The sequence below is a fragment of the Natator depressus genome, chromosome 1 (assembly GCF_965152275.1).
Source record: "Natator depressus isolate rNatDep1 chromosome 1, rNatDep2.hap1, whole genome shotgun sequence".
NCBI classification, from domain to species: Eukaryota; Metazoa; Chordata; order Testudines; family Cheloniidae; genus Natator; species Natator depressus.
In genome coordinates, this window is record NC_134234.1 from 236,500,742 (window position 1) to 236,526,384 (window position 25,643).

Consider the following 25,643-nt stretch of genomic DNA (forward strand, 5'->3'; position numbering starts at 1 on the left):
TCCTGTGAGATGCAGAGCATCCTCAGCTCCGACTAACTTCAATGGGAATTGAGGGCACTCAGCACTGTGCAAGATGAAAATCTAGCGAGGCCAAGTGAAATTGACATTATTGGTCATATATTTATCCAGACCCTTTTTAAAAGAATCTCCAGGATGATCTGATTTTGTGTGGTGGTAAATTCCACAGGCTGACTCCTTGTTGTGAACGAATATTTTCCTTGCATTTGCTTTACACGCATTCTTTGACCTTGACGCCATGACTACCAGCAGCCAAGCCAAGCCAAGCCTATTGTTGCTAGGAGCAACAGTAGTGACATTGAAGATGTGGACTCCTAACTTCTAAGAACTAGTCAGAGAATCATTTCTGTTCACTCACTCTAATGAACCGTCATCAGTTTGTAACATCTTTTGGTCACTCCCAATCTTGCCCTCATTTCATTGAGTAACTCTTTGCTCGGTTTTGTGAGGCAATCAGAGTGACTGTTCAGTTTTTAATTTAACCTTCACTATCGTAAGTATCTCCATGAAGAGTCCTTTAACTATTCTCCTTGGCAGGCTAAATTATCCTAATTTTACCAATCTCTCCTCATATGAATTACAAACATTCTTCTACCCTCTTCATTGCCCTCTTGGGATCTTTTCAATCTCACCTATGTCCATCTTCAATTGAAGTATCCGAAACTGGACACTGCACTCCAGAAAAGTCTGTAGCATCGTTTGCTATCAGGCCTGATCCTCAGGGTGGGAATAATCACCTGTAATATGCTGAGTTCCACTAGCTGCTTTCCTACACCCCAAGATATTGGGTCAAATCCTCAGCAGGTGCAAATCTGCTGCACTGATTTACAGCAGCAGCAGATCTGGCCTTCAGGTTCTCCAAGCAGATACATAGGCAGGTCATCCCACCTTTACTAAATATCCATCCAGCAGGGCTATAGCTTACTTTATACCACATGGATGTGCTTGAGCCCAAAGGGGCACAATCCTGCATGGCTCTGAGCACCCTCAACTTTCTATTAAAGTCAATGGAAGTTGAGGCACTCGGCACCTTGCAGGATTGTGCCAAAAGCAGGTCCACTGCACAAATACTAAGCACGTCTCTCTGTTTGCCAATTACAAATCTGAGGAGTAAATGGTTCCCAACCTTATTTACTTACCATACAGTAAAACACCATGGCACCAGCTCCTGTGTTTACAGTAGAAATGCAATGCAGTAAATTTTGTAGAATTTCTCTTTAAAACAAAAAAAGAATCTTGGGTCTGCAAGGTTTATATAATTAGGCACTGGATTATTTGGGGGAAGAAAAATCATTAGTTAGATCAGTTAAGTGGCCAAAGGGACCTGGAAGCATCCATGATTATTATGAAAGTAGGTCTCAGTCACAAGAATAAAGTTCGTAGTAAAGTGGAGGAAACCAGGGAAGGATGATTAGTTGGAACAATCCTGAGAAATCCATCTCCAGGGCCCAAATCTTGCTTGCATCACTTACTTGAGTGAGTCCCACTGAAGTCACTGGGATACTCGTGTTACGTAAGGCAAACAAGATTTGGTCCTAAGGCCCCAATTAGAAAAATACTTAACCATATGCTTAACATTGAGCACATGAATAGTCCCATCCCTATTGACGTCAATGAGACTATCCACCTGCTTAACGTGAAGCATGTGCTTAAGCGTTTTGCTGATTCAGGCCTTTACGCTAAGGGCCCATGCTGAATTTGTTTAAATTCCTGAACATTTCCTTATAGCATCAATTTTTGTAGATCATAATTACCTGCTGTTTTTTGAAGGTGGGTTGAAGTTTCTCGTCTGGTAACTTTTCCTTTTTAGCTTCCACTTTAACCTCTTTTTCTTCCCCCTTTTTATTTTTAAGATGAAAATGTCATTCGACAACAAGCCCTGTCCATTCCCATTTGCCAAAGCTGTGCTCACATACCCGTCTTGTGCTGCCGTGCCCACATCTCCTCCGTGTGCAGCTGTGCTTGCTTTTCCCCTCGCAAGGGACTGTGCTCCCACACCCACTCTGGACTTTTGTGCTTACTTCTCCCTTGCGTGCCACTGTGTTCACCTATCCCAGCAGAGAGCGCCCCCAGCTGTGCTTGCTTCAAACAACATACATTTACAGTCAGCGTCCTTCACACAGAGTTTCCCAGGTGCCCACATATCTCCTGTGTCGAATTGTGCTTTTCCATCCCTCGGGCGTTATTGCACTAGGCTTAAAGCAACAGGAAAAGGCAGTGTTAAATTGTGCAGAGATCTTGACATGCAAGGTTTTCCTTTGCAGGATCTCAGAGCCAGGGTGGGGAAGCATAAGTGTGCCATGCATTGCATTATTGATAAGTAGAAGCAAAAAGCTTTAGTAAAAAGGAAATCAAATATTTATGGAACAGAGAGTTAGTAGTTTAAACACAGGGACAGAATTGTGAGTAAATTCCAGTCCAATTTTTTTTCTTGCATTACATTTCTCACAAATCACAGGCATCATCCGTTTGGTGCAAAATGTTTACTGTACCTGTTTTCTTAGGGAGACTGTTTGAGGTTTTTCCTCTTGCACCTTCTTCCCTTTTACCTGTTTTTCTTCTATTTTCTTCTCTTTTACCTGTTTATCTTGTACTTTTTTGTCTTCAATTTTTTTCTCTTCTACCTTTTGTTTTGCCTTTAATTTCTCCTCTTCTAGCTTAGCCTTTTCTTCAGCTGCTCTCTTCTTCTCCTCTGCCTTAGCCCTCTCCCTTTCTTCTGCTTTCTTCTTCTCCTCTGCCTTAGCCCTCTCCCTCTCTTCTGCTTTCTTCTTCTCCTCTGCCTTAGCCCTCTCCCTCTCTTCTGCTTTCTTCTTCTCCTCTGCCTTAGCCCTCTCCCTCTCTTCTGCTTTCTTCTTCTCCTCTGCCTTAGCCTTCTCCCTTTCTTCAGCTTTCTTCTTCTCCTCTGCCTTAGCCCTCTCCCTCTCTTCTGCTTTCTTCTTCTCCTCTGCCTTAGCCCTCTCCCTCTCTTCAGCTGCTCTCTTCTCCTCCTCTGCCTTAGCCCTCTCCCTTTCTTCAGCTGCTCTCTTCTCCTCCTCTGCCTTTGCCCTCTCCCTTTCTTCAGCTGCCCTTTGCTGTTCTGCCTGAATCCTCTCCCTCTCTTCTGCCTCAATCCTTTCTTTTTCCTGGGCTGCTCTTTTCTCTTCTGCTTCAATTCTCGCTCTTTCTTCTTCAACTTTTTTTTGTTCCTCTGCCTTAACCCTCTCCCTCTCTTCTGCCTCAAGCCTTTCCCTTTCCTCTGTTCTCTTCTTTTCTTCCTCAGTCTTTTCCTCTTCTTCATTCCTAAGCTTCTCATGATCTAGAACTGAAGTTAGATTTATGGCCTCCACTCCTGCCCTAGGCTCCCCTACCAGTAGGACACTCGTATCATTCTCTGCTTTGTGTTTCTCTGCATTGACAGCTAGGGTTTTTACTTCTAATACCACCGGTCCCTCTTCTTTGTCTATTGTTTTCTTTTCTATTGTTACTTCTACCTGATTTTCCTCTATGGTTCTCTGCTCTGGCTTTTCCTCCTGCACCTCCTGCTTATCTTTTTCTTCTTTCTTTTCTTCTTCTTCTTCTTCTTCTTCATCTTGCCTCCAGTTGTTCCTCTGGTACGATGTAGTGACAGTTTCAGCTTCATCAATCTCGTAACGTCCTCGGCGGGTTTCAGTCTTTTCCTCTTTCCCCATGGTCTCATTTTCTTCCACATTGTTTATCTCTCTCCCACTTGGTAGTGACAAGCTCTCATCTGTGACTGTTGGGTCAAACTCCTTTTGACGGTCCATGGCTTCTTGGAGACGCTTTTGGCGTCTTTCCTCCCTTCTTGCCAGTCTCTCCAAGAATGCAGCATCGTCTTCCCCTTCCCCTTGAGTGTTTGTTAGTGTTGTTGTAGAACGTTTGGTCTCCTCTTCTGCCACACTGTACAGAAGTGACAACTTTGCATTAATCAAGTACCATAACAAAGCATTTGCTTAGTTATTTTCCAGAAAGAGAATACATTAAAATTATCACATGGCTCTAGAATGGGATAGGTTAGATACTTTAAAGATTTACCAAAACAATGCTAGGGATAATTATGGCATTTCTGCCTTTTATGAATTTGGTGTTTCATAATAATGATGACTGAGAAAGCTTTTCCTCCATGCTCCTGAGTAGGGACTCTATCCCACACCTATTGAAGTCAATGGGAGACTTTCCACTGACTTATGTAGGCATTAGATTGGTCCCTAGAGCCTTGGAACAACTGAATTAGAGACAGCCCTGAGGAATATTTGAAAATATTTTGTTTGTTCTGTGGAGACCTTCATCTTGGCTTGATGTGTTCAATAAAACTGCTAGCTCTTTCCCTTAACATGAAGTCTCATTAATTAAAAGCTCTTAATATAGGACCAAAGTCTGAGGTCCTTACTCAAGCAAAACACACAAGTACTTCAATGGGAACATCTCTACTAATGGGAAGGCGGCTGTTTCTTTCCAGTGATGGTATAAGGATTAGAATCCAAGTCCCCAGAGCCTGGGACAGCTGACATTGCCACATTCCCACTGGGAGGCATATAGCACCCTATCCAAGGAGCACTATCTAGAGTGACATCACACTGCAGACCTCTGACTGGCAAAGCACACTATTTAACCCTGGAGGGTGGCCCAGGAAATTACCTGGGCAACAACATGGATTTTTGGTCAGCTGTGACTTAGGACAGCACCTTGCTTCCTGATCTCCAGTCTCTGACCCCAGCCTGAGCCTGACCCTAACCCTAACTCTGCCTCCTGATTCCATCCTGCTACTACCTCTGGTCTCCGATCCCAGCCTGACTCTGACTCTTGCTTACCAATCCCAGCTCTAGTGATTACTCAGGTCCCTGCTCACTGACTCCGCCTCGTGGCCATCCTTGGCTGGTGGCCACGAGCCCAGCTGTGACAGCTAGGCATGCCCACATATGCCCCAGTTCTGTACAAATGGCCTCTGCTGAGACTGCCTGCAAGTGGGGGAGCAATTAGTGAAAAAAGCAATTGTAATATGGACACTGGTCCACCAGGAAGTGGATTGAGTCCACCAACCTAATTTCATACATGCCATTGACTTGCCATCAGTACCAGTACTGGATTCCATTGCCAGTCCCCCGAGGGATCTAGGCTCCTTCAAACATTTTTTTTTCCATTGAATGCATCCGATGAAGTGAGCTGTAGCTCACAAAAGCTTATGCTCAAATAAATTGGTTAGTCTCTAAGGTGCCACAAGTACTCCTTTTCTTTTTGTGAATACAGACTAACACGGCTGCTACTCTGAAACCGTTCAAACATCTGTGGTATTGTTCTTCTTCTATATTAATTTTTCCCTTTCCAGATGTTTTTGCTTTGCACAGGAAAACAGTTAGCATCCATGAACAAGAACATAGCTATTTTCCCAACTTTCCCCTGCTCAGTAAGTAGGGTTCTATCTACCAGGCATGGGAGCTAGTGGAGGTGAATTTCAGATTGAGGTCTAGATTTGACCTATCTGCTTGATGCCATAATGAATATTAATGATTCCTTAAAAGGTTATGAACAAACATCTTATTATAATTGTAGGTTTGCTGGAATTTTATTTATTTACAAAGATATTCTCGAATGACAGAAATACTTAGGGCTCAATTCTTCCACCTTTGCTCACAATGAGTAGTACCTTCATCTCCAAGCAGTTCCTTTGACACCAGGGGGACTTCTCACAGGGTAAGGTCTAATTCAGAGTAAGACCGGCAGAATCTGGATCTTAATTTCTAAAACTTGAAGTATATGCTCGAAATATATCGATTACCTGGACTGAAAACTCCACCAATTCATCTATACACAACCAACTGTGTAGAGGCTTACTTGTTCTGGGCATTAACTTCTGGTTTCTCTGTCACTTGTCCTGTTAGATCATCATCTTCCTTTTGCCGCAGCCTCTCCTGTCGAGCCCGTCGACGGCGTTCTCTGGCGGCTTCTTCCTCATCATCATCATTTCTTTGATAGGCTAGTCTGCAATGCATCATTTGAAAGGGGTTAATAAAGATAAGATCATATATATTCATATGTTTTATGAATGATTTGTGCAATACTAAAGACACCTTCAGTAGTGCTAAGCATGTGATTTAAAGGGACATTGTCAAATACAGAAGTTTATGCCGAAATTTTACTTCGCTTTTTCAATTATTCCTCTCTTTGACATCACAGCTCCAGATCAGACCACCATAGTGTAGACACAAGGCTGAAAGCCCAGTGTGTTCATCTCCCCTAGAAGATTACTGCAATGGAATTCATCCTGACTGAAAGGGATGCAAAATAAAAGTGAAGTAATTTGACTGCCTGCAAGGATCTGGAAGGATCTTTTCTCCTACGTCCATCACTGCACAACAGGCTGAGAAAAATGAGTGAGTGGAGGAAGGGATGACTTCTTCAGAAACATTATGAATTAGCCACTGCTGGAAGCAGAATATTGTCCCTGATTAAACCAGTGGCCTAATCTGTTTTGGCATATGTTAGCTTCCTCTCAGTCTTACTCTTTGTGAAAGCATAGCAGCAGTGCATGCTTCTCCCCAGGTCCCTCTTACCAACACTTTGCCTCAGCAAAGGCTTGTTGTTCTCCTCTGGACTCTCTGTAATTTGTCCACATCCTTCCTAAAGTGTGGCACCCAGAATTGGACACAATATTGCAGCTGAGGCCTCACCAGTGCCAAGCAGAGTGAGACAGTTACTTCCTGGGTTCCCCATATGACACTCCTGTTGTTACACACCAACATGATATTAGCCTTTTTTGCAACTGCATCACACTGTTGACTCATGTTCAATTTGTCATCTACTATAACCCCAAGATCCTTTTCAGCAGTACAGCCACCCAGCCAGTTATTTCCCATTTTGTAGTTGTGGATTTGATTTTTTTTTCTATGTGAAACACTTTGCTTGTTTACTCTAGAGAATAGAAGTCTGAGGGGAGTCATGATAAGTCTTCAAATATGTGAAGGGCTCTTATAAAGAGGATGATGATCAATTGTTCTCCATGTCCACTGAGGGTAGGACAAGAAATAAATTGCTAAGTTTACAGCAAGGGAGATTTAAGATAGCTATTAGGAAACCCTTTCTAACTATAAGGGTGGTTAAGCACTGGAACAGGCTCCCAAAGAAGGTTGTGGAATCCCCATCACTGGAGGATTTTAAGAAGAGGTTAGACAAAACACCTGTCAGGGATGGTCTAGTATATTTGGTCCTACCTCAGCACAGGGACTTGACTAGATGACCACTTCAGGTCCTTTCCAGCCTTCATTTCTATGATTCTATGATTCATGCCCCCCTCTCCACAAGAGCTTTTAACTTTTCCTTTTAATTGAAAGTCCGCATCACAGAAAGTGAAGGGTGTCAGCAGAGTGGCCACAAGTCATGGCAAGGTTGGAAGGAGAGTTCAAAGCAGAAGAGAAGGGGCAGTGAAGACAGAAAAAAAGCCATTGACATTTGCCATTAATTTTAAGGGGTACCAACTATTCATTTAGTTCTAAAATGGAAAGCAAGTGAAAGCAATAACAAACTAATGGGGAGGCAGACTCTCCCTGACATACAAATACACTGAATAAACTGATTGCAGAAGGACCACTTAATAATGAAAGACTCTGGCCGCAAGGAGCCTTACATCTTTTTAGTCCTGTCAGAACTCCAGCTGTGAGAACCATCTCTTATGGCTCTGACAATACTTTGACAAAGGAGTTCTGTGTTTAGCCTCTGGCAGCTGGGCAATGAGCATGGGTGAGTCAATTTCCACCAGACCTTGTTAGTGGGATGTCTAAACCATGACCCTAAAAGATGATGAAGTTGTTTACTCTTCCCTCTATACACAAACAGAAGGCTCATACACAGCAAAGTGAAGAAACCCCCGTATGCCCTTTTTGAAAATCACCAATCTGCCCGAAAGTTAAAAAGGAAAACAAAATATCCTTAACCTGCTATATATGTCAGATGAGGGTAAAACTTATGTTTCCTGTTCTTAGGCCCCTATAATACAAATAATGAGTAAACCCCCCCAAAACCTGGTAATATCCCTCAAAGTGGTAGTAACTCTTAACTGCACCTAGTGTATATGTTATACTGAATAGCTTGCCTACAGTATATAGGTACATGCATGAAAACAATACAACTATCAGATATCAGACACTACACGTAGAGATTAACTTTTATGTTGGCATGTGTGTGAATTCATTACTTTTCCTCAATATTTGATTAGTAGATGCAATAGCAATAATTACTAATAGTATCTTAGTTTTCTGTAGCGTATTTTATCCAGAAATGTCCCAAATTACTTTCTAGGCTGTTTCTCAATGGACTACTTCACTCATCTCAGAAATGCAACTATTTCTGGAATAAAACACAGCAGCCTTTACAAACCAGTAACACTGTGCAAAAGTTAAGATAGGAGGAAAAACTCCTCCAGTTGAAAATGCAGGAGGGAATAGGTAGGCACAATATAATTAGCACCCTTGGTATTAAGAAAATTTCTCCAGAATCCTTTACAGGATAGATTTTCAACTTGGATGCTCAACTCCCATTGACCTTCAAAGAGAGTTAGGCAATAGGGAAATCAATGGGAGTAAGGCACCTAAGTGCCATTTGTGTGCTTGACAATCCATTCATCTGACTATAAAGCGCCTTCTCCCACTCCTACCTCTTTCATATCTTTTTCCACACTGTTCTGTATTCACGAAATGCCATCCACATTCAGCCATAGGTACTGGAACTAGCGGTGCTGCTGCACCCCCAAGCTTGAAGCGGTTTCCATCATATACAGGGTTTACAGTTTGGCTCAATGGCTCTCAGCATCCCCCACTATACAAAAGTGTTCAAGTGCCCCTGTATTCAGTTCACAAATACTACCAACCTTGCCTCAGTCAAATCCCTCCTAATATCTCTCTTCCTCCCTGATGCCTGAAGAAGCAACTAAGAGTATGTCTATACTGCAATGTAAGCCCAGGGTTAGTGAGACTTCTGTCAGCTGACTCATGTTAGGGAACCCTGGGCTTGTGTGTCTACATTGTATTTTAACTCTATGCTAAGACTTTTCTAACCTATGCTTGAACCTAGGGCTCTGGTATCCACACTATAATGCACCGAGCTAGTCAAAGTAACCATATCCCAGAGTCCCAAGTGCCCCCTCCCCGAAATGTGGCCATTTTAGCCCTAGGATCATGGTGCACTGTGGGAAAACTTTACTGCCCACCTTGCACATTACCAGAAAGCACCTCGCTTTGTAAAAGGTTTGATCGGTTCGTTCTCCATTGCAAACTCAGGACGCTCTCTGAGAGTGTGCTTGCAGATCGGTGATCAGAAGAGAATGGGACAACGCAGACCTGAGCCGCTGCAGTTGGCAAAGGGGTGTGTGTGTGTGGCTTCTGTTTTCAGTAGAGTGGATTGCAGATTGTCGGGATAGAGAGGACTAAAGAAGTCCCCCCATGAAATTGTGGGGCCTGCGTCTGGACTGCAAAGCAATAGCTTAACTCGAGCTTGGACCCTCCAGCCCTGCAGAGCTGTGGGACCCTGGGTGTGAGCCCTGGGTTAATGCAATTGTAGTGTAGATGCAAGGGAGGTTAGGCTTGAGCCTGGCCTCAAGCCCGGGCTTCCGCTGCAGTTTACCATTAAAAGTACATAAACATCTCCAGTGGAACCACCAATACATGCACCCACCGTACGTGAGTAACTACGTACTCACTGATGTGATGTGACTGCAGCAACCCATGTCCTTCATCACTCTCTCTCCCACACTGTTTGTTCCTCTCACTAGTTGCATCTCATCTAAAATTAGACTGGAAGCTCTTTAGGGCGAAAACCCTGTCTTTGCATTTATGCTGTCAATCATCTAGCACACTTTTAATGCAAATAGTAAATAACAAAATAAAGAGGCCCAGACCTCAGTTCTACATATCTGGGAAAGGGCTATTTGATAACCATAATAACCTTTGTTACTTCTCTATAATCCACCCCTGGGGAGATGTTTTGATATGCTGAATCCACACAAACCGCACTTAACCAACCTTACATCCATTTGTCATGTTCTGCATAAGTGTTTCTTTCCAGGTAAGTCTCTGTATTCCGTTAGCTACTCTGCTATATTAAGGTGAGAAAACAGCTTGCACTCAACAGGTACTGCACACTTTCTGACACCTGATACATCTTATTAAACATTCAGATGAAAGGAAGATGGCTGGAAACTGCCTCCTGCCTCTCTACCAAAGATGACGAGCTCTTTATTCACGTGATGATAGGAAAAGAGCAGAAAGTTGGCTGCTTCTTTGATTACATTCTCTATGCTTATGACATGGAAAATAAATTGTAATCTGTGATCATTCAGCTGTGTCAAAGTCCTGAAGTGTGTTAATGTAGCTCTATTGTTAATCATTAGTAATAAGACCTTATTACTATTATAATACCTTATTACGGTGTGTGTGGAATACTGGAAACCAAAAATTCCATTTGCCCCACAGGACATTTCCTACTCTACAATCTGGATTCTATTGATTAACACTGAGTTCCTGCAAAAACAGACATTTGTCACTGCAGAACAGGTGGAATAATTTTTAAACCTCCAGGGGTGAAATCCTGGCCCCATTGAAGTCAAAGCAAAACTCCCATTGACTTCAATAGAGCCAAGGTGTCATCATAGGACTTTATATGACAGATCTGTAGACTACAGCTGTGTGTGAAACTCATGGTTTTGGTTTATACAGGCTCCCACAAACTTTCTCAGGTTTTGGTTCATAAAGATTTTGTACCCTCTGCATTTTATTTTGAGTTTGGGATTTGAATAAAGCTAAAATACTGAATGGGAATCTCAGCCAAGGTTAGAATGCTTTTGTGCCATAACCATTCAATACCATCAGGCTTCAGTTGGTTTCCACTTGGAACCACAAATCAGCTCAAACCTCAAACTCATCCCAGGCTTTCTGGTTTAGAGTTTCTTTAAAAAATGTTGCCCAGCTCTCGTATGTTATATTACTATTATTACTTGTATTTATCTATATTATGGTAGCACTGAAATGTCCCAATCAAAATGGGAGGCCCACTGTAGCAGGCATTGTACAAACATAAGAAGACATGGTCACTGCCCTAAAAAGAACTTACGGGCTTATTTAATACAACATGCAATTAAAGAAGAGGAGGGAATGTGGGGAATTCATCAGGGAATGGAAGGGGAGGCAGAAGAAGGTTGCAATGAAAACATGTAGTTCCACTGATTATTTATAAGCTGAACCTGATGGTTCTAAATCCTTACAGGGTTATTATTTAAACTATATTAATAAATATCAGCAATCACCTAACCCAACTTGTCACGAACCTCATTCAGTGGTTGGCAAAAGCAGGAAAATAGGTGTCTTAATTGCGGAGATTGCCAAGGAATCCAGATGTGACAGGGAAGTGACAAACTTAAGCTGGTCTCACCACTCCACTAGAGAGGGGAAACTGAGAACGAAAGAGACACCTGTGGGTCTGAGCAGAGATTCTAGGTGCAGGGAGCCAGAGGGGTGCAAACAATTTCAGAACAAAACTCTCAGCCCCAAGGTTTCTGAATTTTTGTAAATGGTCCAGCTTCCCTCCCTCCAGCATGTCCCCCATATACTAGTAAGCCTTTTTCTCTTCTCCTTGAAAATACCACCACAGGTGGAAATAGCATGCTCACTCTACCAACCAATGCACACTGAACCAGCCGCACAAACATGCACGACTGTAGGCTTAATAAAATTTTCTATTGCACATGTCCAGTAAGCTATTTTCAAATGGCTATAATTTTGTTATCTTGAAACGTTTTATAGTTTGGGTCCTGCACATCTTGGAGACTGCTTTCTCTCTGTGTGTTTCAGCGGGGGGAATGAGATCAGACAGTGTATACATCCAATTACTGTACTGGTATGTGTGCTATCTGCATAGCTTATTTCTAAGGCATGTAGAACGTTAGTATCTAAACACCAAGACAGTGGATCAGTAGATCTGTACGGCTGGAGGCTGGTGCCAGAGGAGGGACTTCAGTAGAAGACCCTTGACACCAGTTTTAACTCGCAAACTGGGTCCATCAGAGTTGAGTTAGTTAGCCTTTAGTGCTCATTGAAAGGCCTGTCTATTTACTCAGGCTCTTCCTGAGGGGATGGGTGGAGTGAGGATGGAACTGTTTTTATACAGGTTGGGGAGTTCCCTTTGTGTTATTGTTACAGTTGCCAACAGTCCCTTACTACAGGGGACACCCCTTATTTTATCATCTCTGTACAACAAGATCAGGAGTTGCTGAATGCTGCAAAAAGTAGCAAGAAATATCCCTGGCAAATGTAGTGGAGTACTGCTTATTAATTATTATTGTAATAATTAATAATATCTCAAGAAGGGGTGGGGAGGAAATGCTGAGAGAAAAGTCCTTTATTTTTAAATACAATGTTGGCAACCCTAGTTATTGTTGATATTCTGTCAATTTATAGTTACTATTGCATATGCTTCTAATGTTTTATTGTGCAAATACTTTGTATTGTGACAGACACACTTCAAAACTATGAGTATAAACAAATACAATCCATTTTTTTCCCAAATCTAGCAAAAGCACAAGTTGCCAGTGAGAGTTACATTTATGTCAAGTTTCATGTTTCAAACTTCAGCTGTTTTGCTCACGCCCTACCTAAAAAGTGTGGTTACATTTTTTTTTTACTAGAAACATTCTATTTTTTCCTCTTACACCATCATACTCAAAAAGAGTTGCAGCGATTCTGCTCAAACTTGTTAAAAAAAAAAGATTCACCTTTGTGTATGGACCTAGCATAGAAATGTTAATGTTTCAGAGAGACGTGTAAGTGAAAGCAGGAGGTTATAGTGGAAACTCAGAATCATGACTATAGGGATCCTGGCTTAGCCAGCATAATTATCTGTATGTGCATTAATTTTAGTACTTAATAATAAGATCTTTATGTCTTATGCTTTTGAATTTGACTCACAAGATTTTGTTTCTCACATCGGATTTAGCAGAGAAAATAATAAAAAGAACCATTGGTGGGCCACTAAAATCAGACAAATTAAAATGAGAAATAAGGCACAAATTTTCAACAGTGAACATGATTAACCATTGGAACAAACTATCAAGGGAAGTGGTGGATGTGACGGGTTGGATCACAGAAACCCCCTTGGGACTGCCAACTGATGTGCTGAGACTACTTCTGAGCCAGTTTTCCCTGTCATCTTGGGACTTCAGAACCCTGCCTTGTTTGAGCCAAACACGCTAGCCTGCTGCAAACACAGACCCAGGTCTGAACTATGTCCCACAAACTGCAGGCTTAACTGAAAACAGCTTAAGAAGTGTTCCTGTCTCCAACACTCAGATGCCCAGCTCCCAATGGTGTCCAAACCCTAAATAAATCTGTTTTACCCTGCAAAAAGCGTATACAGGGTAAACTCATAAATTGTTCACCCTCTATAACACTGATAGAGAGATATGCACAGCTGTTTCCCCGCCCCTCCTCCCCCGTCCAGGTATTAATACCTACTCTGGGTTAATTAATAAGTAAAAAGTGATTTTATTAAATACAAAAAGTAGGATTTAAGTGGTTCCAAGTAGTAGCAAGAACTACTACTTGGAACCACTTAATTCACTTGTTTGACAGAACAAAGTGAATTACCAAGCAAAATAAAATAAAACACGCAAGTTTAAACCTAATACAGTAAGAAAACTGAACACAGATAAAATCTTCCCTCAGAGATGTTTCAATAAGCTTCTATCACAGACTGGATGCCTTCCTAGTCTGGGCACAATTCTTTCCTCTGGTACAGTTCTTGTTCCAGCTCAGGTGGTAGCTAAGGGATTTCTTATGATTGCAGCCCCCTTTGTTCTGTTTCACCCCCTTATATATCTTTTGCACAAGGCGGGAATCTTTTGTCTCTCTGGGTCCCCACCCCTCCTTCTAAATGGAAAAGCACCAGGTTTAAGATGGATTTCAGTACCAGGTGACATGGTCACATGTCCTGTGAGACCCCAAGCCTTCATTCCTCCCAGCCTGACTCACAGGAAGGCCTGCAAGCAAACAGAGCCATCCACAGTCAATTGTCCTGGTTGATGGGAGCCATCAAGATTCCAAAACACCACTTTGCATAACTACAATAGGACCGTAGAGTTATAGTTCATATTTCTAGTTTCAGATACAAGAGTGATACATTTATACAAATAGGATGACCACACTCAGTAGATTATAAGCTTTGCAATGATACCTTACAAGAGACCTTTTGCATGAAGCATATTCTAGTTACGTTATATTCACACTCATTAGCATATTTTCCTAAAATTATATAGAGTGCAACATCACAGTGGATTCTCCATCCCTTGCTGTCTTCATATCAAGACTGGATGCCTTTCCTGAATTTTTGGGCTCCTATTATGCCCTGCGATATACAGGAGGTCAAACTGAATGAACACACTTCTGGCCTTAAAAACTATGAATCTCCTGCCATTGACAAGACTTTGCCTTTTTGTTTCTCCAATACCCCTGCTGTTTCTCATGTATTTTTGGTCTTTTTGTCAACAGTTTCTTAGCTATTTCAAAGATCTTCCTTGAGGACATATTCTGGGTGGGCTAACTACATACGCATTCCATCAGTGCAGCTCTCCAGGGGCAATGAAAAGCATGGCAGACCTTTACGTACGGTGGTCTCACCTGTGTCTTCTGCACAATTGCAGCTTTTCTTATTCCTGATGTCCTTATTCACTTTGTGTAGCCTCACTGATTTTAAAGGCATTATTTTCACTAAGTAGAGATATGTTTTCAATATGAGTAAGGGAATCAGCATCTGGCCCTAAGTATTTTTCTTTCAGTCTTTGCATCCTGAATATCCTGCTTTTCCTCATGATTCCTATTTTTGCTGATTTTAGGCATCAATATGAAACACTGGCAATGTTAAATAGGGTATACTACAGCAATAAATGAAAGCCCATACTAAGCCAGATGCTCCTCTCTTTATATCAGTTGAGGATCTGGCCCCTTGCATTTTTCTGTGAGAGAAAAGATAAGTATGGGAAAGAAAATTTCCTTCTGACAGATCAGCTTGTATCTATCATTCTTTGAGGTTTGTTCCCCTTTGATGTGGTGGCGCATTAAACCCTTGCTCTTAACTAAGGAAAGAACAGATTCATTCATCCGTTTAAGGGAATCTGCAAAGAGTGGAAGCAGAATGTTTCACATTTTGGCACAATGTATAAAAAAGTGATCAGCAGACCAATGATCACAGGGGAAAGTGATTCCATATTAAAGAGAATGCTACTTTGTGGTTACCTAGTCATTCCTGCCTAATAGCAGGAGAAAGGCAAAAGGAGGAACATGTTTGTAGGTAAGCATTGTATGCTCAGAACTGTGCTTAAGCCCCTGGGATAGATCCTGCCTTCCAAAATCAGAGACCTCCACTGAAATGTGGGCCTCAGTTTTTCCCGGTAATTTGGCATATCCAGCACCCTTTTCACCCCCACAGTTCCCTGGTTCACGATGACACAATTGTTTTATCTTTAGATCCAGGTCCTAAAACCCAGACCTTGCAGTTGAAGCCAGCATATCATATCACTGCCTTATTGTGTACAAAGGCAAAATGACTCATGCGTGCCCCTGTTATTTTTTCATGGCAGAAAACTGATGATCTGTTTCATAATGTGAAATGCAAGCAGATTCTCTGACCACATCCAAATAGCTCTGGAAATTGCCTCTGAGTACCTCAGCACAAATCGCATGCAGGGCTGTAAACATGAAGGGTAAAAACCTTCAGCTACTGAAATAATGTCAACTTTGCCTCCAACATATATTATATGCAGATAAAAGGGTTTGTTGGAAGTGTCCCAGTAAAGTTTGTAATTCTCTCAACATGTGGAGTCTATAATGGTTTGCAGTTTCACTTCATCCACAATAGATGAGCAATGTACGGTATTAAACCTGTTTTAATTCAGAGGCTTTAAGAAAAAGAAACAACAGTAACCGAGAAGAAAACAATAATTAGCCAAGTTTCTTATGGGCTTTGAACCACTGACTGTTAGTTTATGACTGCTTTCCCTAAAGCTTAGTGGAATTCACCCAGAAATCAGTTTGCCCTACATATGGGCCATTCAAAGAAGTGCACATAACAAGATTTAAAGCTTGAATCTCAAAGGAAGACAGTAAAAGTTAATCTCTGCATCTGCGCATGCCATTGTGATCATTGCTGTATTTGTTGCTACTGTAGCAAATTGCTTTCTATTCTATGTGACCACCTCTACTTTTTAGTGGTTTATTACAAATGTCATATTCCAAACCACAATAGGTCAAACCCTTACTCAGTCCTTTTCAGGCAACATGACCATTGAAAATAATGGGCTTTTAGCCTGAGTAAGACATGACATCAGGATTTGCTTCACAATATTACCCACAATTGCTGCAAACGAAATCATGAACTTTCCTCTCACTGCGGGTACGTGCAATGGGGCACTGAATCAAGCTGGGGTCTCTAGGCATGACTGTAACATAAATAAATAATAAATGAAGCTGTAACTCACTTTTTACTGATTTCTTATTCGGCCTAAACTCCAAGTGAAGTCAGCAGGAGGTCTGCTTGAGTAAGGAAGACTGAATGAAAAAGCAAGCAAAGATTTCAGGATTCCTCCTGTACAGTACTTTTGTAATTTAAGAAAAGATTCCTTCAGTTTTATTTTTTTATGAAATAGTAGATTGGGAGAGTGAAACTTTTGAATGTGGTTTTATTTTTACTAATTTACCTTGCCACCGTTGCTAATTATCAGAAATATTTAAGGCTGAAAAAAAGTTTTTGTTGCTACAAGCCTATTTTCAGAACCCTCCAGTCAACCACGATGCTGAGTTCAGCAGAGGTGCAATCACGTAAGAAAAACTGGTGGGGGGATTGGAGTGAAAGCACATGATGAGTTCTGCAGCCTTTCTGAAGGGAAAATCATTGGGATAGTAACAAATTAGAGGGCACATGCCCATTTTCCACCCTCAGTCAGCATTTACACTTACGAAATTCTGGAAATTTCCATTAAAACAGACTGCAGGATCACACACAGGGTTGTTCCTCCGCTACAGGCTGGGGCAGAAAGTGAAACAGGATTGTGACTAGGAAGCAGAGCCCAGATCCACAAAGATACTCAACACCTAAACCCCAGATTTGGAAGGCTAAATCTGGGTTTAAGGTATCTAAATCCCAGTTTTGGCTCCATTGTGAGGAACAAAACTCCCGTCGAATGCTGTAGTCTCCTAAACTCACTCAGTGCCTAAATTTTCAGGATAAAAATTCCCTCTGGGCCTAAGTGTCTGCCTCTAGGCATGCGCATTGCTGCCTCCCTCCCACTTAAACTCCAGCAATAAACCATGGGAAGATACACATTCAGCTGCCTAAATCATGGTCAGGGCCCAGTCCAGTAGGGGTGCTCAAAGGCCACCTAGCAGGACCCATCCAAATTCAAAATCTGGCAGGAGGTGGAGGTGTGCCCACATTACAACTTTTAGTCCAGTGATTACAGCACTCACCTGGTTTGTGGAGACCCAGCTTCAATTCTTCCCTCTGCCTTGGGGTGGGTGGGGAGAAAGGATTTGAACAGGGATCTCCCACTGCTCAGGAAGGTACTTTAACTACTGAACTGAAAGTAGCAAGTTGGGCACCACCAGCACCTCCTGCCATTTTGTGTGGAGTGATGCAGGTGCCTGACTCATTCCCACAAATAATGCCTTAGGCGCCCAAGCTGCCTGACTCTAGGTGGCAGGTTCCCATTCTGGATCCCTGGATCGCTAAGCAGAAGTAGGTACCTCCCTGCAGGACTTAGGTGCCTATCTCCATGAGAAGGCCAGGACTTAGCATACACCCCTCTTGTCAGCATCTCCCATTGGCTAGCTTAGATGGCTCCCACCTAGAGTACTGGCTTTTGTGGATCACCTTCTAAAGCACTTATCTCTCCCCATTCATTGTATAGGGGCCTAGGCATCTATAGAATCATAGCATCATAGACTATCAGGGTTGGAAGGGACCTCAGGAGGTCATCTAGTCCAACCGCCTGCTCAAAGCAGGACCAGTCCCCAACTAAATCATCCCAGCCAGGGCTTTGTCAAGCCTGACCTTAAAAACCTCAAAGGAAGGAGATTCCACCACCTCCCTAGGTAACGCATTCCAGTGCTTCACCACCCTCCTAGTGAAAATTTTTTTCCTAATATCCAATCTAAACCTCCCCCACTGCAACTTGAGACCATTATTCCTTGTTCTGTTAGGCTTACTAACTCAGGCTTTGTGGATCACAGTGTGTTCCTCTATTTTCTTGGAGCCTAAAAGTTAGGCACCATGATGCTCAGAGTTGCAACACCTCAGTCCCTTTGTGGATCAAGCTCCTATTGAAACACAAGTGTCTGAAGTCATTGCAGAAGGGATAGCTTACAATTACTGACCAACTGAACTGATTTCTGTACAAATGTTCTGCTCTCATCGAGTCTATCCTGATATCCAAGCCTTTCTTTAAATACAAGCAAGGAGGAGAATTTCACTAAATTAAACCATCCCATCTGCAGCCCAGACACATTAAGCTGTGATCCTATCAGAGCTCACATACTAAGCAGGACTGGGCCTGCTCAGTGTTGTATTTGAGAAGAAGTGCAGCACAGACAGCTTTCCTAGTAATTCAGTAGGTGGAGTTTTTTCCTATAACTTACCCACCAAGATGTCAGAAGAAGATACAAGTTATATAAGATATCAACAGCCTCCATCCTACTACAGTTATACCTTAGACTTTCTTACACATGGTAGTAGCATGTAAACAGCCTGAGGGATTGTACACAGGTGTCTTTACTAGGCCTTTTACAAAACAACTATGGCCTGGTCTACACCGGTGGGGGGATTGATCTAAGTTACGCAACTTCAGCTATGTGAATAACGTAGCTGAAGTCGACGTACTTCGATCTACTCACCGCGGTGTCTTCACTGCGGTGAGTCAACTGCTGCCACTCCCCCGTCGACTCTGCCTGCGCCTCTCGCGGCAGTGGAGTACAGGAGTCGACGGGAAAGTGCTTGGGGGTCGATTTATCGCGTCTAGACTAGACGCAATAAATCAACCCCCGCTGGATCGATCACTGCTCGCCAATCCAGCGGGTAGTATAGCCATACCCTTAGTCACTGTACCTACCTCTGGCTCAACTCTGCTGACAGTAGCCCTGGTAGCAGATGTAATGCAAACAGGGTTCCAGGGGACCCTTGGTATGTTAAGCACCTAGTCTTATAATTCTGCTCAGAGCAGCACTTATGGTTGTGGTGCGCACAGCACAAGTTTCCTCCAGCACATGCTACCTTGGTGGCAGCAGAAATGAGAAATGTAAGCAAAGCTTCACCAGTGTAGGCTAGGCCTAGGTGGTAGTGTGGGACTGTAATGGGAATGAGCTTAAACCACTTTTTGCTTCATATCTGAATTTTGGCCTGTAATTGCAGTAATTTTTTTTTTTTTTTACAGATAATGTGGTCTAAATTTATTTTTATTTCTAGTGTTGATAATAACCAAAAAAAAAATCGGATGCACCCATCCAAATTAGCATACAGGAAAGAAGCTAGGATCCAGGAAACGCAAAAGCTGAGTGCTTATAAATTTAAATGTGTCTCTCTGACCTGGAAACCTAGTCCCTGGCCTCTCAACTTCATCTCTTCCTCCACTTTTCATCCTGGTTTCCTACTTGGAAGATTTTTCTGTGCACATGTAAGTCTGACAGTGCTGCACTAGGAAATAGACAGCTTTCTTAACACACCAATACTTGCATTTCATTTCCCTTGTGAAAAATAAATAGAACTGACGTAATATGCAAGTGCAGCATGTTCGATATAGATAACACACACAAAAAGCTTTGTCAATTTTGAGTTAAGGTTGCTCAAGTGAATTTCCTATCCAAACATGCACTAAAAACAAGGAAATCACCCAGTTAAGACAACGTTAACATCCAGAACAACCTCAATCACGTGTTCACCACCCATACATAACAACACCCAAATGCCCTCATAAACTCCTCAGCTGCACAACAAACTTACAACATATAGCCATCCATCATCCATGCAAGCAGCCAGGGTGGATGTGACATTTCAGCCAAACATCGCCTTAGAAAGCTGTGAGGTTCCAAAAGTTGTGAATTTTAATAAAAAAAAAAATAATTTCCCAGTGTTTTGATTGGCTTTGAGCACCTAAAACTTGAAGTGAAGAATGCCACCATAACTGATCAAAAAAAGCAAGGGAATTGTGTAGAATATATGTACTCAAACTGCATTTTGTTCAGGATGGCAGGGCTAACTCCCTCACGCTTGCCAAAAGTGCCACATGATCTTTAATGACTACAAGTGGTCAGGGCCTATTTTTTGTGTAATCTCGAAGATGAGAGTTAATACTATTTTGGGACCCGTGAATAGAAGGGCCTAAGGTTCTGAATGATCCCGCTGAGAATATAGGGGTGGTGCTGTCTCCTGAAGTAATTTATTATTGCTCAGTGCCAGAGGTGTCTCTGAAGACATCCACCACAGTTTCCAGAAATACAGGAAAGTCTGTGCTGCATGAACAATGCATGCAGCATGGTGTTGTTGTTTTTTACAAAAGGAGTCTGAAGGAATTAACTTTGTCAGACATCACTTCACCACCAAGAACATCAAATGAAAATAATCTCTAAAAAAAAAATTGCAAAAAGGTGACAACCCCTCTCACATTGCAGCAGACTAAATATTGAAATAGAAGCTGTAGACAACGCAAAAGCAACTGCTCTAAGAAAATGACACACACTGAAACACAGTGGACTGTGAAGTCTTATGTTAATTGAAATAAACCACATTAGGGAAAAAATGGTATTACAAATATGTTCAGAGCTACAACATATGGTGTGTGGAAAAGAACTAACGAGAATCAGATGTCACAAAGTTTTGCCTGAGCTAATTCTCTGCACAAACACTAGATGGATACTGTGCGTGGAGAATTTGTTTTAAGGGAAACTTATGTCTGTTTTTAAAAAGGACTTCAAAAACAAGCCTCTATCTCTCTTTCATGTACTTAAGAAACTTGTTGGCAACAGTGCAGACCATTTCAATGAGACAGTACAGGAATCATGAGCACTCATCCTGTTGTTTGCTAACAGGATTATAGGTAGATACATTCCATGCGTGACTCTGAAAGTTAATCCTGGTATGTCTTCCACCTTCGTGAAAGGTAAAAATTCTTCCCACAAATGAAGTGCCCAATAAAGATATGCAAGTTCATGTACAGTTTTATTAACAGCACACTATTGTTACTATGATTTGCCCAGTTTGTGCAACAATTTACAGAAAGGGCCATTTTAAAAGCTGCAAACTTTCAATACAATGATTCATAACTAGAGCTGGACAAATAGTGCAAAATATATTTTGCATATATTCATTTGAATTTTTAAACACATATACTTCAAGTTTGTTCATGTCCCTTTATTAGTTACTTTCCATTAATATTCTAGCAAATTAGGTTACTGGCAGGAAAGTTTGCCAAAATAGTGTTTTAAGTGAATACTATAAAATATTTATGGAAAATGAATTTGTAATTCACAATAAGTGAATATTCATACTGGAAATCTGAAGCTGAGAGTTACTCTTATCCAGTTAGGGAAGAGAAACATGCCACAGAACTTGAATGTCCAGTCAAAATACCTCTAATTTCAAGTATCAAATATTTGTTACCGAATTATCTCAGAACCAAGAATTATTGACAGAAAATATCCAAACATTCATTTTGAAAAACTAATAAATCAGAGAAAATGACAATCTGCTTGCAAGAAAATATGGACACATTTTTCAGAAATGCCTGTGTGACTTAGGTCCCTAAATTCCATTGTCTTTCAATGAGATGTAGTTTCCTAAAGGTTTCTCTACATGGAAAAATTGACTGGAATAGCTACCTGTGTGGACACTTTATTCTGGAAAAATTAGTGCACTTCTAAAGGAGAGTAATTATCCTGGAACAAAATCACTTTTATTCTGGAATAGTTTCCATGTGGGGAGTTTATTCTGGAATACCAATTGCAGAATAGTTTATTCTACAATAGCTGTTCTGGTCAATTTTGCCATGTAGACAAGCCCTAAATCACTCAGGCAATTTTGAAAAATTTGCTCTTTCTGAGCAGAAAAGGGTGCAATATTCACTGAGTATGTGCTCATAACAAATCATTCACCAGGCTCTGTTCATAACTCAGCAGCATACTTTTCTATTCTCCACGCCCATTCACCCTCTCGCCTGACTGGCAGCTCAGAGCTGCTGTGCTCAGCTTGCTCCCAGCCTTCTCTGTTGTTCTTGTCCTGAAACCTAACACTTACCTAGGACTTCTATGGTACTTGTCTGGGTCCAGCCCAGTAGATAGGCAAGTTATCCAAATAGATATTGCTTTTTTCACTTTTACCCAGTTGGCAATCTTAGTAGAGAGACAGAGGACTGAATATGGCTGGAGAATGAGCTGCTTTCTAAGCCCTACAAATGATCACTCCAGAACAGTGATTGGAGCTAGTTAGGCTAGTGTAGCAGAAGCCTGTGGTACCACTGCCCATGCTGCAATACATGTTCTGTGGAAGAACAGAGGCATTGAAACCTGAGCCCTTTCACCAGGACGGAATTCACATTTTAAAGAAACAGTAACTGAAAATTCATTGTTAAATACAAAATATATTTAAGTGCCAAGGCTCCTGGTGTAATCCATTAAATTCCCAGGATGAACATTCAGAGTGATGGCTATTTCCCAATCATTGTTACATTAATACTTGGCACTTGCAAAGCTCCTTTCATGAAAAAATCTCAAAGTGCTTTACAAACGCTGGTGAATTAACCATCATAACAGCCTTATGTACTCCACAAGATGGGTACTGTTATCCCAATTTACAGAAAGGGAAACTGAGGAATAAAGGATTTACCCAAGACCACATAAGTGGTACAGCTGAGGCCAGAACTTAGGGATGTGATCCAAAGCCCATTGAAATCAATGTGAGTCTTTCCACTGACTTCAAATGGGAATTGTAGAAGCTATTGGATGAATCCCTGCTCCTAGTCCTCTGCTCTAATCACTGCCCTGCACTGACTACCATCACTGAGCATGGGTATTGTAGCAAGTATGATATCCACTGGGATAGCAGATTGTTCTCAGATTTCTCTACTGGCGGAGTCCTGAACAAAGAGGCACATTATTCTACGTTTTCTTGCTTTTCTCTGAGCAAGCAGTAGCCTAAGGCCATGTCATAATGACACTTTTTTTATTTAATATCTTCTGTTGTCAGGTATTTTTAATCAGAAGTTTCAGTGTTTAAAACACTTTGTGGGAGCTGGGGAGTGGGAAAGGAGCTAGTTGTACCTTTTCCTTTGCGGTTAGGCATCTCCAAGCCATGATCCCTCAAAGATCCCTCAAAGGCTGCCAGAGGCTCAGCGTGTCTCAGCACAATCTGACGCCCCCTTGAAGCACTGTGATATAGATCAAGATGATACTGCCTGAGTGTGTGGGAAAAAACTATTGTGACAGGGTGGAAAGGCCCTGCCCTAGCATCAACTGACAGGAAGTTAACTTGCTGCTTCCCTCACTTGAACTGCTGAAAAAAGTTGGGTTCTTGAAGCACAACTTCTAAATAATGGCTCAAGGAGAAATTAGTAGCCTAAACTCTCTTTCTTCCAGCCCCACCTACACTGTGGAAACTATCACCCTGGAACACCCAGTCACAACATGGTTCCCTCTTAGCACACACCAGTCTTGCAAGGTAGATGGGACCAAACTGTAGTTTAGCCAAGTTCTCATAACGTGCTGTAGCCTTGGATTTTGCAGCAAGGCTGTAGCACAGTTGAGGCAAATGGTAAAAACATAGTTTTGTCTCACCAACACTGCAAAGGTGAAGGGGATGTCCAAGGGAGATTTTCACATATTAGATGGTGTGATGCAGCAGGGAGTGGGGAGTATTGACCTGGGAATGTTGCAGGGGAGTTTTACTGGGACTGTCTGAATTAGGGATGGGAGACTTTCCTTGAGGGAAGATACTTGAGCATGTAACATGAGAGCCCAGGAGCGGGGTTGGGGTCAGGTGACACCTTCTGCCCAGGAAACTGGACAAAGGCTGGAGGAGGAACCAGGGGGAGGGTCTGTGAGACAGCTGGAGGGTGTTTCAGTTTGGAGCTGCCTTGGGAAATGGAGGGAGCCCCAGGACTGGAGTCTAAGCTCCCTGCCTCCAAAAAGGACTTGACTGAGAGGTCCTGGTTGCACCTACAAGCTCTGTTTGGGACTGTGTTCCTGTCGTCCAATAAACCTTCAATTTTACTGGCTGGTTGAGAGTCATGGTGAATCTCAGGAAGTGGGGGTGCAGGACCCTGACTCCCCCACACTCCATGACAGATGGGACTTTAGGAGAAAGTTATTCACAGAGAGATGTACTGAGGTTAGCAGTGTTCTACCTAACCAAAGAGTTTTGGGAAAGGCAATCCTCCAAACCATAGCAATAAGATGGGCTTTGTTTTAGCTCACATGGGCCCTTTTTCTTGTGGTTAAGGTACTGCACTGGGACTCAGGAGATCTGGACATAGTCCCCATCTCTTTCATAAATTTCCTGTGTGACACTGGATACATTATTTAATTTCCCTGTGCCTCAATTCCCCATCTGTAAAATGGGAATAATTCTACCTCCCAAGAATGTTTTGGTGGGGGCCACACCAGTACCTGCATAGACAGATTTGAGTAAAATAGTTTTATTTAACTTGAAAACACTTTTTTCGTCATAAAGCTTGAAGAAAGTGTTGGTTGGATATTTTCTGGCAAAATGTTTTTCCTTAGGAAAATGTCTATTAATTGAAAGCAAAAGGTTTTGAAGAAACACAACATGAATCTTTTCAATCTGTTGAAATGGAACATTTCAACATTTTCGGGACAGAATATTTAGATTTTTCATTTCAAAATGACTTCTCGCTTAGAAATTTATTTTCTTTTATATTGTAATTTTTAAAAAAACTTCAAAATCAGAATGAAACATTTAGCTTTTATAGAAACTACACATTTTGATCAAGCCCAAAACCATTTTTTGTTTTGTTTTTCAATTTTTTTTTCAGGGAAAATTTTGAAATGTTTGTTTGTGTTCCATTTTGGAACAGAAAAGTTTTTGAAATCACAGAATTTCCCACAACACAGAAAATCCAGTTCCAGTCCAGCTCTACTTGAAGTAAAAGACTGTGAAAAATATCTCCCTCATGTAAGCTCATCTGCTGGAATGTACTTATAGGTTCAACCACCTTACTGTTCTACATTGGTATACATAAAATGCTTTATTGCTAATACACAGTGCTGAATGAATGCATTAGGGCTGGGTACTTCGGATAAAAAAAGAATCCCCTTCTGAACCTTTGCCCAAAACTCCATCAGCACATTCACACAATTTTTTTTAAAGGTTCAGGACAATTCAGCCAAGGCTCCAGTATCTCCCTTCCTGTACCTAATAGGAACTGATCACAAAATGGCTACTGCCTCCTTCTTCATTCCAGTGCTCCAGTAGGTCTTGCTGGTTCGCTCTTCTTGCAACACACAAGTAGTCTCTGCCATTCCTTTCTCCATGGCACTTCAATAGGCATCTCTAGCTTCTTTATCCACCCCTATGATCCTTTAATAAACTCCCTTCCT

The 25,643-nt window shown here is 41.8% G+C and overlaps 1 protein-coding gene across 12 annotated transcripts in view; it reads right to left on the bottom strand.

The window, feature by feature from the left end:
• CALD1 (caldesmon 1) overlaps nucleotides 1-25,643 on the bottom strand; it is a 239,789-nt gene that overhangs the window by 29,353 nt on the left and 184,793 nt on the right. For 9 of the 12 annotated variants that reach the window (XM_074938505.1, XM_074938467.1, XM_074938484.1 and 6 more), the window contains 3 exons: nucleotides 5,848-5,994; nucleotides 2,511-3,915; nucleotides 1,773-1,856 (listed from right to left, as the gene is read on the bottom strand). In XM_074938505.1, coding sequence (XP_074794606.1) covers nucleotides 1,773-1,856; nucleotides 2,511-3,915; nucleotides 5,848-5,994 — 1,636 coding nt within the window. The remainder of the gene's footprint in view (nucleotides 1-1,772; nucleotides 1,857-2,510; nucleotides 3,916-5,847; nucleotides 5,995-25,643) is intronic. The other 3 variants (XM_074938538.1, XM_074938525.1, XM_074938515.1) reach the window with 1 other exon arrangement.